Genomic DNA, 15,937 nt, shown 5'->3' on the forward strand with positions numbered 1-15,937 from the left:
ACTTGATGAAGAAGCTTCACCACACCTGAGAAGCTGCATTCATGTGCTTAATTCAACTTTGCTGAAGCCCAGCATCGGTAGAAATGACCAATGATTGGGAATTAATGCTTTCATCACAACTGTAAGGAATCATAAGTTCACAACACTGCTGCTAGCATCTTTGACATGTGGTTCAATAATGGATCAAGGGCTACTAATAAAACTCAGTTCTTAAACAGTACATTTCCAACACATTCTAGACACTAATTCATGTGAAGGAATCCTTACTGTAAATCCCCCATTCCTGCAAACTATATAATCCGAACAGAATACCAATTCAGCTGGTCCCCACAGGCATAAAAATTGGATTAAGGACAAAAATGATGTTGGAATGACTTTTATTGGAAAGCAGATCAATTTAAAACAATTTCAAAAGGAATGGTTCTAATGGAATTAATCTGATCCAAATACAGTATCGCAATGGGACAGGAGGGAATGTCACATCGGAATGGAATGACAAATGTCTTATGCTACAGGCAAGACGGGAGAAGTGAGGCAAAGCTGTCAGTGGTTTGCAGACAGTGGAAGCACTGCAGCAGGAGCCAGTGTGGTCTAGTAGAGCCAGTCAAAGGCACAGCTCTTGTAGCTGACCAGCTCGCCTTCCTGAAACCACAGGGAGATCTCCTTTTTGGCACTTTCCACAGAGTCACTGCCGTGGATGATGTTCCTGTTGAAAATGAGGGCAGAATGTTTTAGGGTGGAGAAGTACAAGATGGGTGCAGTCATTTAAAAACATGCAGCTGCAAACTCACCTGTTGACATCAATGCAGAAGTCTCCTCTGATGGTTCCAGGCTTAGACTCTGCAGGGTTGGTTTCACCCAGCATAACCCTGCCAGTCTTCACCACACCTTTGCCTTCCCACACCTAAACACACGGACACAGTTCAAGCGAACATCCCAAAGTCAAGACAAGTGTCACAGTCGAATACTGGCAGATGTGGGACATATTAGGCAGCAAATTGACATTTTCCACAGTTGGCTCAACGGGTCAGGGCTATTTTGGCAGCAGAAGGGGGGTCAGTGCCACTGGGCAGGCGTCAGGATGTTATGCCGGACAGATAAAAGCGTCAGACACACTGAGCCATTTGGTTCAGGAGGTCAAATCACATCTCTACAACCAGTCAACATTTATATTAAGCCATTTCATTACACCCCAGAAATAGAAGGAAGCTAAACTGGTTTACTATTAAACTGGTTTACAATTACACTGACATAGTGGTTTGGCTCCTTTTAACCTTTAGTTCATTTCCAAATTAGCACATTAACTAATGTCAAACAGTTAACGTCACAATAGCATTGCGTAAACCTTGGTCTCACAGCTGAAAGGACACTCGTGCATCTGTATCATGGTGGCCAAGGTGATTTGGGACAAGTGTCATTTAGGGTCACACGCACTCAAAAGGACAGGAAGCGTGACGATTAAGATCCCCTCCATCATACCAATAGACTTAATCCTTGAGATTAAGCATCACTACTGTACTGCAAGACAAGTGTGCCAAGAGAATTACATCTTGCATCTGCTAACATGTAAGCAAGTTATACAGGACTCAACGGTTACTATTTGGATAGTCAAGAGCAACTGTCCTGCAGAACAGGGAGGAGGACCAGAACCGATCATAGATTAGCTTTACATTGGCGTCTAATATGAGGACACAGCTCAGTTCTGCATTTTAGATTAGTTCACAGAAAAGTGATCACTGAATGACAGCAGCATCTTTTCAGCCCAACACCTTTGTTTTGTGCCGCAAAGTCTCTTACCATAGCAACCACAGGACCGGAGCTCATGTACTTGATAAGGGAAGGAAAGAATGGTCTTTCCTTCAGGTCAATGTAGTGCTTCATCAGCAGGTCTTCACTGGCCTGCAGCAGGAGAGAGCCATTAAACCATTCTTCATTTTACTCCTTGATGTTGTTGCATTTTCAGGTGGCTGTGACCAACACTATCCATTTCATTCACATCTTTAACCAGTCATCATTTGCGATCCACAAGACGCCAAATTAAAGATGACCACCAACATTTATGTAGCCGATACTCGTCATATAACCAATTACCCAAAACACATTTTTGTCCATATCAGCCAATTCTGAGCAAAACTTGATTTTGGTCTGCCATGGATTGAACAAATGGCCAATTTCTCTGTTCATGCAGATTCATGTTCAACATTTTTATAAAAGAATGAATCCAGTATGATCGTGTTGCCTTAGATGTTACATCAGGAGGCAGTTTGCCTAATCAGCCAGGCAACAGTCAGGAATAGACAAGTGGACTAATCAGCTCAGAGCTTTAACTTCTACCAGAGGCTCAAAGATGTACCGAGGGAAGTGTTATGAAAGAAAATGACAAAAGATCACACAAAGTCCACGTTTTAAAGTTTGCACACCTGAAGCATCTTCATGCCCACAAGTTTGAAGCCTTTCATCTCGAATCTTTTGAGGATCTCTCCAACGATGCCTCTCTGCACACCGTCAGGCTTGACGGCAATGAAGGTACGCTCATCCAAGTCAGCCATGATTCTGAAATAAAGCAAAGATTAAAAACAAGGTTCATAATGAAACATAAAGAGACCCTGCGGCTACAGCAAATCACTCACGGATCTTTCTGGCATTTGGCACAGGCAGCAGTGGGGTCGGCTGCTGAGGGCCCCGACCCCATTGCACAGAGAAGCCAGACTGAGAGCACTTGTGTCAATGTTGAGCCAACAACGCGCTCGTTCAAACTGCAATGCCACTAATGACATCTGGCCACACCCACTGGGATTCAACCAGCCTTTCCAGTGCACTGCACAACTAAACTCAAGCGGCAACACCACAGAAGTTCAAATGTCATCAGGAAATGCCAAATGTCAGCCCCCCCCTAAAATAAAATACACTCGGTCTATAGAGTTGGTGCATCTAGATCATATACACATACTTTAAGGCTTCAAAAAAGGAAAAAAAATTCTGATAGTGAGGACCAATTTCCTTTTTTCCTATAAATGTACATTGTTGAGTCCTTTAAAATTCATAAACCTACAAAGTTAAAACCATTATAAACTATAAATCCATGGACAAAAATTTAAATGCGTTGTAGTGGCCAGACTGCCCTTACAGTACAGATGACAGTTATAACAGCCCAATAGAGCTAGATGCATATTAAAGACACCTTCTATGACGTTTCATGTATATAACCATAATCAGGCAGTATGTGACGCAGCCCAGACCAAGATTTTAAATTTGGCATATTTTACTTTTAACTTCTTGTGCTATAGTCCAGCAATACATTATAGACATTTGCATCTACTCAATGTTGTTACGCAAGTTTGACTTGAGCAACTCTACGACTGATGCTTTATAGTTGCATTTGACGGGTCAGATTCGCTGCCCAGAGAAACCTCGGAGCAGATGAAACTGGGGCCAACTTCCATTATTCGCAGATATGTTTCAGCAGAGAGCAGTACCGTTCGGAAATCGTCATCACTCTCCGACATGTAATCTTTTGTCCTTCCCGCGAAGCAAAACCTCATGGGGAATCCTTTCTGAGAGGCCAGGTCGAATTTGTTGAATAGGCTTTCCGCCTTTAATAAAGCCGGGAATCGAATTTATATATATATATATATATATATATATATATATATATATATATAAATCGTCACCACTTGTACTGAAACTCAACAAAAGGCATGGCTAGCAAAATTTAAACGGTCTCAAAAATTAAATCAACTGAAGACACGCAGATTGTTTTAGCGTCACTACATTTATACAACACAGTGAAGTTTATAAAAACGCTGTAATTACCGTGATTACAGCTCCAACGTGGGGAGAAATAGCACCGAATGACTGTGGTAGACGTGGGAGAAGACCGAGGAAATGAGGACAGTCGTATTTTATAGATGTGACGACAGGGCAACGGCAAGTCACAGAGGACAAAATACAGGAGCCGACACTCCCAGCGCTTCTTCCTTTCCTTTCATATCTCAAAAAGTGTCATTTTTAGAACAATAGAGAATAATAACAACGTTAGGAAATATTTCAATACACAAAAAATGTATACTATAAACGTGATAAATACGTATTAACAACTTTGACCATTTTTTGTATCAACACTTTCAATAGTGAGCTAGAGATGAGTGATAATAATCCCAATTGCGGAGTATTAAATGGTATCTAGGATGTTTAATCTAGATGCATACAAAATCCTTTATCCAAGAGTGAAAGCTTTCCCAACAGGAATATGTGATTAACTTGATGTGTTTTTACAAATATATAAACTGATTAAAAATCTATTTATTATTTGCATTATAATTGGTCAAAGAGAAATACACTGCATTGAAAAAAAACAACAATCTACAATGATTCCGTTAATAGAAAAAGCACTTTGCAAAACGTTGCTATTATTTACTTTGCATTAAATATTAAAATTGCTATAGGGCAGGCTAAGGCTGCCCGGGTCTAGAAACATGATCACCTGACAGGCCTCTGTCACTCCACTGGGAAATGGTCTCCTCTCCTCTCCTCTCCTCTCCTCTCCTCTCCTCTCCTCTCCTCTCCTCTCCTCTCCTCTCCTCTCCTCTCCTCTCCTCTCCTCTCTTCCTCACCTTTCTTGTGTAGTTTTTCTGCCCCCCCTTCTGTATTCATCTACAGGTATCGCTGCCTTCAGAGCTGCATACTGACCTCCGACTTGCACCTTACTTTACTAATTATAATGTATGTATGTATGTATGTATGTATGTATGTATGTATGTATGTATGTATGTATGTATGTATGTATGTATGTATGAATGATCTATGCCTATTCTCTCCTCTCCTCTCCTCTCCTCTCCTCTCCTCTCCTCTCCTCTCCTCTCCTCTCCACAATTTTGATTGTAAAAGACGCTATATAAATAAAAATTAATTGAAATTGATTGAAATAAATTTCACCCAACAATCAAAAGAATGGGGTGTACAGTAGATTGGTTCCAATACCCTAGCTGTGTCTGCAACACCAAGTGTACCAATATAAATGGGAATGTCAATTTTTGAAAGAGGATTTCTTTTCACTAAACCTACAAAAGCTGTTTCTCATATGGTTAATAACCACAAGTCAGTTTTACTTTAAGTGTGTCAATAACAAAATGTTGTCTCAAGATGTTTTTCATGACCCAGAGCCTGAATCCACCTGAGTAAGCACTTGATGTAATGATCATATGACTCCCTTTAAATTAAATGAGAAGATGAACCCAGCTTGACCAGGTACAGCGAGAGGAGAGGAGAGGAGAGGAGAGGAGAGGAGAGGAGAGGAGAGGAGAGGAGAGGAGAGGAGAGGAGAGGAAGGATACGGGCTGTTACTATATACACAAAGGCAGAAAGAGTCTGTGCCGGAGTCTGGTAAATCTGAGTTTACTCACAAATGTAGAATTATGAATTAGCATGAGCAGGTAGAAAATGCCATATGTGGATCTCGAGCCCAGAGACAATAAGTCAAATGGACAGGGCACATGGAGAAGGGAGGGAAGATGGGGTTAATAACAAACTGCAAAGTAGTAGTGTAGGACAACACGTGGAAGGTTCAAGGTTCTGTACTTGGACCAATCCTCTTCACCTTGTACATGCTTCCCTTAGGGAACAGTATTCGGCAGCATGGGATAAATTTTCATTGTTATGCTGATGACACTCAGCTTTATTTATCCATGAAACCAGAGGAGACAGAGAAGTTAGTGAAGCTCCAGACCTGTCTTCAAGACATAAAGTCCTGGATGTCTTCAAATTTCCTCCTCCTTAACCCAGGAAAAACTGAGGTCATGGTGTTTGGTCCTGAACCTCTCTGGGATAGATTAGATCACATGATCACTCTAGATGGTATCTCATTAACATCTAGTCTCTCTGTGAGAGTAACTTTTGATCAAAATCTCTCCTTCAACTCACACTTTAAAACAGTCTCTAGAAGTGCCTTTTTTCACCTGAGGAACATCACAAAGATTAGGAAACTACTGACGCGGCATGATGCTGAAAAGTTAATTCATGCTTTTGTAACTTCCAGGCTGGACTATTGTAATTCTTTATTATCAGGGTGTCCAAACAACTCTTTAAGAAGCCTCCAGTTGATCCAAAATGCTGCAGCCAGAGTTCTGACAGGTATTGACAAAAGAGATCACATAACTCCTGTAATGGCGTCGCTTCATTGGCTGCCTATTAAATTTAGAAAAATGTTTAAAACCCTTCTTTTGACCTACAAGGTCCTCAGAGGCCTAGCTCTATCCTACCTGGAGGAGCTAGTGATACCTTATCAGCCCAATAGACCGCTCCGCTCTCAGAATGCTGGTCTACTTGTGGTCCCCAGAGTTTCTAGGAGTAGAATGGGGGGCCGAGCATTTAGCTACCAGGCCCCCTTGCTATGGAACCAGCTCCCTGTCCAGGTACGGGAGGCTGACTCCATCGCTACTTTTAAGATCAGACTTAAAACCTACCTCTTTTAAAAAGCTTATTGTTACTAATTCTGTAGTTCCAGTTACTATCATAGATAGACAAATTACCATACTTAGGGGGTCGTCTAATCGTTAGGTCACATCTTAGCTGTGCTGTTATAGGCCAAGGCTGCCGGGGTCCGGAAATATGATCACCTGACAGGCCTCTGTCACCCCACTGGGCCATGGTTTCCTCTCCTCTCCTCTCCTCTCCTCTCCTCTCCTCTCCTCTCCTCTCCTCTCCTCTCCTCTCCTCTCCTCTCCTCTCCTTATCAAGCAGACTAGTTATGCTGATTCCTGCGTAGTTTTTCTGCTTCTCCCCCCCCCCCCTCCTATTCATTTACAGGTATTGCCGCCTTCGGAGCGTATTTTTGTGTGTGTTTCTGTGCTCTGTGCCTCTCCTCTCCTCTCCTCTCCTCTCCTCTCCTCTCCTCTCCTCTCCTCTCCTCTCCTCTCCTCTCCTCTCCTCTCCTCTCCTCTCTCTCTACCCAGCCGGCCATCAGCAGGAGGGTCCCCCTACATGAGCCTGGTCCTGCTCAAGGTTTCTTCCTGTTAAAGGGGAGTTTTTCCTTGCCACTGTTGCTTGTCTGGGGTTAGGCCCTGGGATTCTGGAAAGCGCCTTGAAACAATTTTGATTGTATATGACGCTATGTAAATAAAGATTGATTTCATTTGATTTGAAGGTCAGAGAGTAGAACCTCAGAGCATTAAGGGAAGTAGCAAAGCACCCAGCCTCAGCTCTACATAAAAACTTGATCGAAAAGCCTTAAAACTAGAGATCAATAGAGAGGCCAAACTGGGGCAGATTCCACAGTCTGATAGCTGAAGGATCCACCTTGGAATTACCCTTAACCCCACGAGTACCACTGCATTATAAGAGGAAAGTTTTCTTTCTGAGAAACTGTACTTTTAGGTCTTTAATATTTAGATGGCTTTTGGCTCTTGGGTGTCTTATATGTCAGGTTAGATTAGAATCTATTGCTGTTTTTACAGACAGCCAGTGAAGATAAGTTGAACTGCTCGAATGTGATCTCTTTTTCTAATTTTTGAACTGAACTGGATAATTTTAAACCAATTACAATTTTAAATTGAATGACTGTAAAACAGCCTTAAATCACCTGGAGACAGAAGATTCCAGAGTTAAACAGTTTTATGTGGGTGAAAGAAGAAAGTTTTGGTCACTTTATTTATATTTACCTTAAAGGCATATGTCCTGGTCAAGTATAACCTCAAAGTTCCAAATATACAGAACAGGAAAACCATATGTATCTTGGAGTTAAACCACAATTTGGACACAAATGCCAGTTTTAAATTGCACACTGACTTGCTGATTGGCCTGACTGGCTCAGCTCCAGCTTCCCTGTGTGTAAGTAATGTATTTACTGTATTAGTAGTAATGTATTCCCTCTTCTTTTTGTCAATATCAATGTTCTCCTAGTTCTTTCCATAGCTGCCCATCACCTGCACGGTCCTTCTCAATTTTTTTTCCTGTTAATGGGGAGGTTTTCCTCACTGTTGCTTGTTGGGGGTCAGGCCCTGGGTTAAAGTGACTTGAGACAATTTTGATTGTAACAGATGCTACATAAATAAACATGAATTTGAATTCAATGTCATGAAGGAAATAAGAACCGCTGGCAACATCATCAAAATCTGTGTTCAGAATGCTTGTTTGTTTCAGTAAGTAGGTTCCTTCAACCATGGAAGGATCCGTGGACACATGGATTATATAATCCATTATCACAGTTATGTAAAATTATTATGGCTCTCTCACTAAAGAGCACAAGTGAACCTGCTGAAATCAGCTTATGAAATGCTGCTTTTAAACATACTTCTAGGCTGAAATCCACAGTCTAATGGCTTAATGTTGAAGCTTACACAGTAGAAGTATGGTCTACATTGTAGACCATAATGGACATAAACGTAATCTGCGGTTATTTTTTTTAGGAATTCCACAGCCATCATGGGGAATGCAGTTACATATTAGCCCATGAGCTATTTTACACCTTGATGTCAAAGAGCTTTCTTTTCAAATCCCTCAGAACAATATAAGCAGTCAATCTTATGTCCTGCAGCACTTCCAGGAGCCAAAGCTCCAGGAGAACCAATGGTGAGGTAATCTCTGGGTCTGTCTTTGACTCCCAGGTCTATTTTTACTTAATGCTAGGATTAAGCCATCCATTTGCTCCACCTCTTTCCCTGCTGAAGTGCTCACACTAACCTTGTAATCTTATCATCCAGACATCCCCGTTCATGTGGAATCATTCACAGGCTCTTCTGTACTACAAGACTTGTGATGCAATCTTGCCACTTACAGTTCGGTAAAGCTATCTGTCTTGCATTTAATACTGAAGATAGAACAGAACAAATGTGAAGTAATTTGTTCTCTTTTGTATAGTGGAACAACTTCGGGTGACTGAGAAAAAAAAATCACCCAGGTATACTGAGTGATTTTAGTAGCAGTCAGGGCTCCTACAATTTTTATTTTTAATTTTCATTTTAAACACCTTTGCATCATTTATTTTACTGGGAATTCATAAATCTGCCAGTGTTGTAGCTGTAATGACATCAGAGATAGTAATAATAAACAATAATTGGCCAGCAACATTGATTTCTACTCTAGCCTCAAGATCGGTGCCTGTGTGAACAGTGCTAATCAAATACACATCCTCCACCCTTGTGCATTACTAAATTCCTTGGAGTGCAGAGAAATACAGCAGCCAAATGTAAAAGTGTAAATTCCAGATGTTACCTGCCCAGGGCCATAATTATACAACAGAGACCTGCTGTAATATAACAGGCATTGTTTCAGGATTGATTTTGGTGATGAGAGCATGCTGCCACAGCCCATTGCCCCTTATAGTGCGAAGAATCAAAGCTGCCTCAATTCTAACATGCGAAAAAGACTTTAATGAATTCATAAATTAAAAGAAAGCCGAAAAGTCTCGCCCACTGACAATACAGTTGGGTGAAAAGATCTTTGCCGTGGTTCAATCTATTCCCTTTTTTCCCCCTTACACTGTCCCACACGGCCATGTAGAGAATCACATCTCCCAGTCACTGAAGGTGCCAGCAATAATCTGTCACAGCAAGTTTACCCCTAAACTCAAAGTCTAAAGTTTCAGCTACTCTTGTGATTGATAGATTGAAGATCACAAACCAAATATACACTAAATTCTGAGGCGCAGACAAGGCCCTTGAGTCACTGTTGCTATTTGGGTATGACTAGTGCCATAATAAACCCACTGTCAGGCCTTATTGGATTTTCAGAATAGAAAGCTGGACATGCAGCAGCGGAGTCAACCAGAGACTCTGTCCTGTAATGGTAGTGCCAGAGCAGCTGCATATGTTTGTGTTGGTGGTCCAGATGATTTATAGAACAACACAAACATTATTATCAAAAATGCTACAGCTAAAGTTATCACACTTATTGTCAAAAGAGATCACATAACTCCTTTACTGGCGTCTCTTCATTGGCTGCCCATCAAATCTAGAATAATTTTTAAAATTCTTCTTCTGACCTAGAAGGTCATCAGAGGACTGGGTCCTACTTGGAGGAGCTAATGATACCCTATAATTCCAATAGGCCGCTCAGTTCTCAGAATGCTGGTTTATTTGTGGTCCCCTAACCTCTGATCCTACTGTCCCACTCAGCTTTTATACTGATTTTCAACAGTTTCTTGTAATTAATGTATTTCTATGATCTCTGCTTATTCTCTCCTCTACCTGTCATTCTCCCCTTCTCCTCTCTCTACCCAGCTGGCCATCAGCAGGAGGGGCCCCCATATGAGCCTGGTTCTGCTCAAGGTTTGTTCTTGTTAAAGGGGAGTTTTTCCTAGCCACAGTTGGCCTTAGGATTCTGTAAAGCACCCAGAGACCATTATGGTTGTAACAGATGCTATATACATAAAGATTGATTGATTGATTATATTTTCAGTGATTGATGAAAAGGAGGTCTTTCATCTGCAAATGTTTTTACCATAATACAATACCATAATTATGTTATTGAAAAGATGATTTTCTGACAAAAGCTCCAGTATTGTGGTTTTTTACAATCTTATTTTATTTTTTCTCTTGGTGGTGTTGTAGTTCTTTGTTCTAACAATCCTGTCAGTTCTGGAGCTAGCTGTCAAATTGGATTTTCGGTTCACATCTTAACAAAGCTCCTTCAGGAAGTACACAGCCTTTCAATGACCATCATTCTTCATTTACGACTGCTGATGGTGCATTCATGATTCCCCGCAGTACATTTGGTTTCCAGCATTATGTGGTAGACACATTTTACCGTTTACCGTTTTTGTTTTAATTTAGAACCACAATAGGACATGATTACCATCTATTTGCTTTTTGTGGGAAACATCCTTTGGCAACATGGCATCATTTTAATTACAGTACTGATGAAACTGGAGCAGAGGATGCAGAAATTTTAGTGAAATTCCACTTACCTTACAGACTTAAAGACTTGGATGACCTTAAATTGCTTCTTCAAAATGGTCATTGCATTTGGTCTCATGTGGCGAAATGCATTGACAGTATATTACTCTGGATGCCCTTTAGTTAGCCTCTAGTTGAGCTGTGTGGATTCTTGGGGTAATCCTTGATCAGCTTCTGTCCTGAACACCATTTCAACAATTTTTAATTTCCATGACTTTTCCAAGATTAATGGCTTGGAATGATGCTGAAAAATAAGTCAATGCCTTTGGTATTTCTAGGATGCCACTATTGTAATTCATTATTATCAGACTTTTCAAATGGTTTTTTGTAAAACCTCAGATTCATCCTAAATGCTGCAGCAAACAAGAACAATAGATCAGAGAGATCATAGTTGTCCCACAATCGCTTCTCTTCACTGGCTGCCTGACCTACAAGATCAGGAGAAGCTACATCATAACCAAAGAAACTCATCACATCATAGAGTGTTTGGGTCCAGCTCCCTGTTGAGGATTGGAGGCTGATACTCGCTCCACTTATAAGGTTATGCTTATGTGTATTATAAAAATTATAACTAGCATTTCTATATATACAGTCATTACGATAGCAGCTGTACTAATGCTTCACAGAAGGTTAATGATCCCTTGAGGATTCCTCGCGAGTGGACCCAGACATGACCCATTAAGCATCCTCCTTCCCGCTTAGTTGGTTAATAGTTGCATGTCACTTACTCTTCTTCTCTGGAAGTCAGGGTGTGAGGCCATTAACTCCACCTTTTCTTCACTGGTTTTGTGGTTATCTCCATCCTTTCTCTGTCTCTACCTCCCTCTCTGTCTCTCTCTGTATGTTTCTGCAATTACTGCTACCTCTAGAGATGTGCACTGACCATCCACCCCACTGACGGCCCTCAGTGATATGCCAAATATATCTACTTGAATGATCTCTGTGTGTGTTCCACTCCTCTTTCTATCTTTCCCACTTCTATCCGAATTCCAGTTTTACTCCTTACTTTTCTGGCTGACAGGATGATTGCCCTACATCAGCCTGAACCTGCACAAGGTTTCCTTCTATTAAAGAAGCATTTTTCCTTACCAATGTTGCTAGCCTCGTTTCAAACTCCTCTTCAAACAGTTATATCATATCCTGGCAGGAATTCAGGACAGGCAAACTCAGAGCTCTTCCTCAACAGCTTTGACTCTTGTTTCCCATTTTAGTTCAAAAATGACTTCCTTTTTAAAGTTGAACGTCATCATTGTTATATGCATATGATGTAAAAAAAACAAACAAAACTTACATTCTGGTTCTTCTCATAGATAAGTTTTGCTGCTTATTTATGTGTGTTTAAATTAACACAGAAAAAAGTAAAATTGAAAGGTATATCAAAAGCTATTTAGTTTTCAATCTAGTTGAATATCAGAATCAGAATCAGAAGAAGGTTTATTGCCATTGTTCATGTAATACACAGTATTACACAAACTAGGAATTTGTCATGGTGTGCCGCTGCGGCATTCAACATAACACTAGACATCAACACCACACTAGAATAAGATAAATAAAATAAAATAAGACTTATATACAGTATATACATAAATAGTGAGTGGTAAGAAATAGTGCAGGTCCATGAGGAGTAATGTATTGTTTATGAGTCCGGCTGGCTGCTGTACATGGTGCTTAAGTGATAAGTCACTTGGTGTTCAGCAGCCTGATGGCAGAGGGGAAGAAGCTGTTAGTGTAGCAGGAGGTTCTGGTCCGAATGGACCGTAGTCTCCTGCCTGAGGGGAGGGGGGAAAACAGTCCGTGACCAGGGTGGGAAGGGTCGGCCGTGATCCGACCTGCACACCTCCGGGTCCTGGAGATATACAGGTCCTGGATGGATGGAAGCCTGCAGCTGATCACCTTCTCGGCAGCGCGCACGACGCGCTGCAGCCTCAGTCTGTCCCTGGCGGTGGCACCAGCAAACCACACGGTGATGGAGGAGGTGAGGATGGACTCGATGATGGCCGTATAAAACTGCGCCAACATCCTGGGAGGCAGTTTGAGCTTCCTCAGCTTCCGTAGGAAGAACATCCTTTGCTGGGCCTTCTTGATGAGGGAGCTGATGGTTGGCTCCCACTTAAGGTCCCGGGTGATGGTGGTGCCCAGGAAGCGGAAGGAGTCCGTGATGGTGATGGGGGAGTCCATAAGGGCAAGGGGGGGCAAAGGGGCTGTAACTTTCCTGAAGTCCACAATCATCTCCACTGTTTTCTGAGCGTTCAGCTGCAGGTTGTTGTGTCCGCACCAGGACACCAGTCGAGCCACCTCCCTCCTGTAGGCAGTCTCATCGCCATTGGATGTGAATTGAATATAATGCTTGAATAAATGTACTGACTCTCTGGACGTGCATTAAATACATAATTCCTTGGAGCGGCACAGATCTCTTGAGAAGCATTACGGAAAATATCAGGTCTATAAAGATAGCCTCTCCCAACATAAATGATGGTCTTGGGTCGCAAAGAAAAACTAATAACCAAATAGACAGATAAACATAAATGAACGGTTTTACCGTTAGGGGGCACTGTGGCAGCATCCAAGTTCTCTCGCTCTCTCTTCATTCTTTCTCCCTGTATACTCTCATTCCCTCTCTCACACACATCAGATGCACCGAAAGGCTCTAAGCCTATTGTGTTCTGCTGAAAAATTGTTACAGTGGAAAAAATCCACCCTGAAATGAATTTGTGTCACACTCCCTTTTGAAAGTGCATCCAGAGAGGATACAACTCAAGCCCTGTGAGGGTCTCTGATGTTCTGTTCCAAGGAAATGAGAGTTTTTCCCCAACTCACTTGATAATCACACAAATCTCTTCCCTTTGGTGTACATGCAATATGAAGATGCTTTCCAGCTCTGAGGAGGCTGTGTACCATAACCTAAGGGAGAAAGATAATTAAGAGATAATTAAGCATCGCATATGCAATTATTACCGTAATTTCCAGGTGAAGACAGAAATTCCAGGGTTGTCTTTGTTTATTAATCAGGGTACTGATGCTATATATGTACAGGAAATACAGTAGGTAATACAGTAAATGCATCATCTTATGATAGGGTCTCAAACATGCTTCATGGGGAGGATGTGAGCCTTGTGGGAAACAAGCGCTAGGGTCTTATTAAAAGTACAAAAAATTGCTACAGATGACTCCAGAGGCTTCTGTCCAGACCTATTTTGTCCTGAGTAATGATTAATTACCAACCGGACCTCTGATGAAGACCAGATCGGTCGGCCTTATCAACGTCAATTAACCAAGATCTCACTCCAACAATACAGAGATAAAATCACCAGTAGTGAAAATACCCTGTACACTTGGAGCTGCTTCCATGTTGGAGCAACTGAGAGAAATTTCGAGCTCCCTTCTAGCTCTCATCCAGCTCCCATCCAACTCCTATCCAGCTCCCATCCGGCTCCTATCCTGTTCCCTTCCAGCTCCCATCCTGCTCCCATCCAGCTCCTGTCCAGCTCCTATCCTTCTCCCATCCAGCTCCTGTCCAGATCCTGTCCTGCTCTTGTCCAGCTCCCGTCCAGCTCCCATCCTGCTCTCGTCCAGCTCCCGTCCAGTTCCCGTCCTGCTCCTTTCCAGCTCCCATCCTGCACCCAACCAGCTCCCATCCAGTTCCCGTCCAGCTCCCATTCTGCTCCCATCCAGCTCCTGTCCAGATCCTGTCCTGCTCTCGTCCAACTCCCGTCTAGCTCCCATCTTGCACCCATCCAGCTCCCATCCTGCTCCCATCCAGCTCCTGTCCAGCTCCTATCCTGCTCCCATCCAGCTCCTGTCCAGCTCCCATCCTGCACCCATCCAGCTCCCATCCAACTCCCATGCAGCTTCCGTCCTGCTCCTATCCTGCTCCCATCCAGCTCCTGTCCAGCTCCCATCCAGCTTCCATTCTGCTCCCATCTAGCTCCCACCTGGGAAGGGTGCAAAGCTGCTCCAGTGTCCCACACACAGGATGATGTTACTCTTAAATCCTAGGTTCGAAGATTAAACTTTGCCATTCATTGTCCAGCACCCTGGTGCAGACCTTTCCATCAAGGCAGAATAGTATCCCTCTGTAATTGTAACAACCCGTCCAATAATCCCCCATCACATTTTAAGATGGTATCAAAAGTAAACTTGTGCAATAGCTACAGAGAACAATGTAAACGGCAGCAAAATCACTCCTACATTTCTTATTTTTGCTATTTTTGTTTCCCCACCGGATGCGATCTTTGTTTTGAACTGATTAACTCTGCTGCTCCCCATGTTTTTCTCCGGGGGGAGTGTGGAGAAACAACTGGAATTCTGTAATCATTAAATATGAAAACTATTTATCTCTGATCAGGCAAAGAAAACACCGCTGTGAGCACAATTTTCCTTGGGTTGGCGGCCTCCCTCATTAACCTCCTTTACAGTTTGTGAACATAGCTCGCTCTTGAAGGAAAATTGACCCCAGGTGTGCTGCAAAAAATGTTCACCTCCACATTAGCCCACAGTGAGCAGTTAACACACAGTCATATGTGCTGACTGGACACTGAGCCACAAAGCTACGACATTATTTTATTATATTACATCGATTTACTTATAATTGGTTACCACACCACATAAATAAATTCAGGACAAGCTCCATTGAATTATACGGATTTTGTGAATTATTGTCTGTTGTGCCAGCACCCCTTTGGTGGTGTTGGATGGTGACAAGCTGTCAGTGCCTCATGCTTTCTCATAGTAGCTTTACCATCTTGTTGTAACAACTTGTTAGTACTGACAGCATTTCCCACCCCTTCAACATCCAACCTTTTCGACAGTCATCAGTGAAGCCTATAGTCATTATAGTGTGTGTGTGTGTGTGTGTGTGTGTGAGTGAGTGTATATTCAAAATGGCATATTACTGCTCATATAGCAATCAGTATTTTATTATGCTTTTACATGCTTTTCATTTGTGGCATTCTGAGGGCTTTAGATGAAAAGAGCTTTAAAAATGAAGCTTATTTTTTATTGTGTGTGCTTGCGTGCCCTTGTTAGTCTGTATTTGCGGGCAGACGGAC

General features: G+C 42.2%; 1 protein-coding gene across 1 annotated transcript; it reads right to left on the minus strand.

The window, feature by feature from the left end:
• Positions 1-360: 360 nt before the first annotated feature.
• LOC101077527 (nucleoside diphosphate kinase B-like) lies at positions 361-3,954 on the minus strand. The gene is made up of 5 exons (XM_003976967.3): positions 3,814-3,954; positions 2,421-2,553; positions 1,798-1,899; positions 792-904; positions 361-706 (listed from the first exon to the last, which is right to left on the minus strand). The coding sequence occupies exons 2-5, from the start codon at positions 2,547-2,549 to the stop codon at positions 592-594; spliced, it is 459 nt and encodes a 152-aa protein (XP_003977016.1). The 5' UTR covers positions 2,550-2,553; positions 3,814-3,954; the 3' UTR covers positions 361-591.
• Between the last annotated feature and the right edge of the window lie 11,983 nt (positions 3,955-15,937).

This window comes from Takifugu rubripes, chromosome 1, assembly GCF_901000725.2.
Source record: "Takifugu rubripes chromosome 1, fTakRub1.2, whole genome shotgun sequence".
NCBI lineage: Eukaryota > Metazoa > Chordata > Actinopteri > Tetraodontiformes > Tetraodontidae > Takifugu > Takifugu rubripes.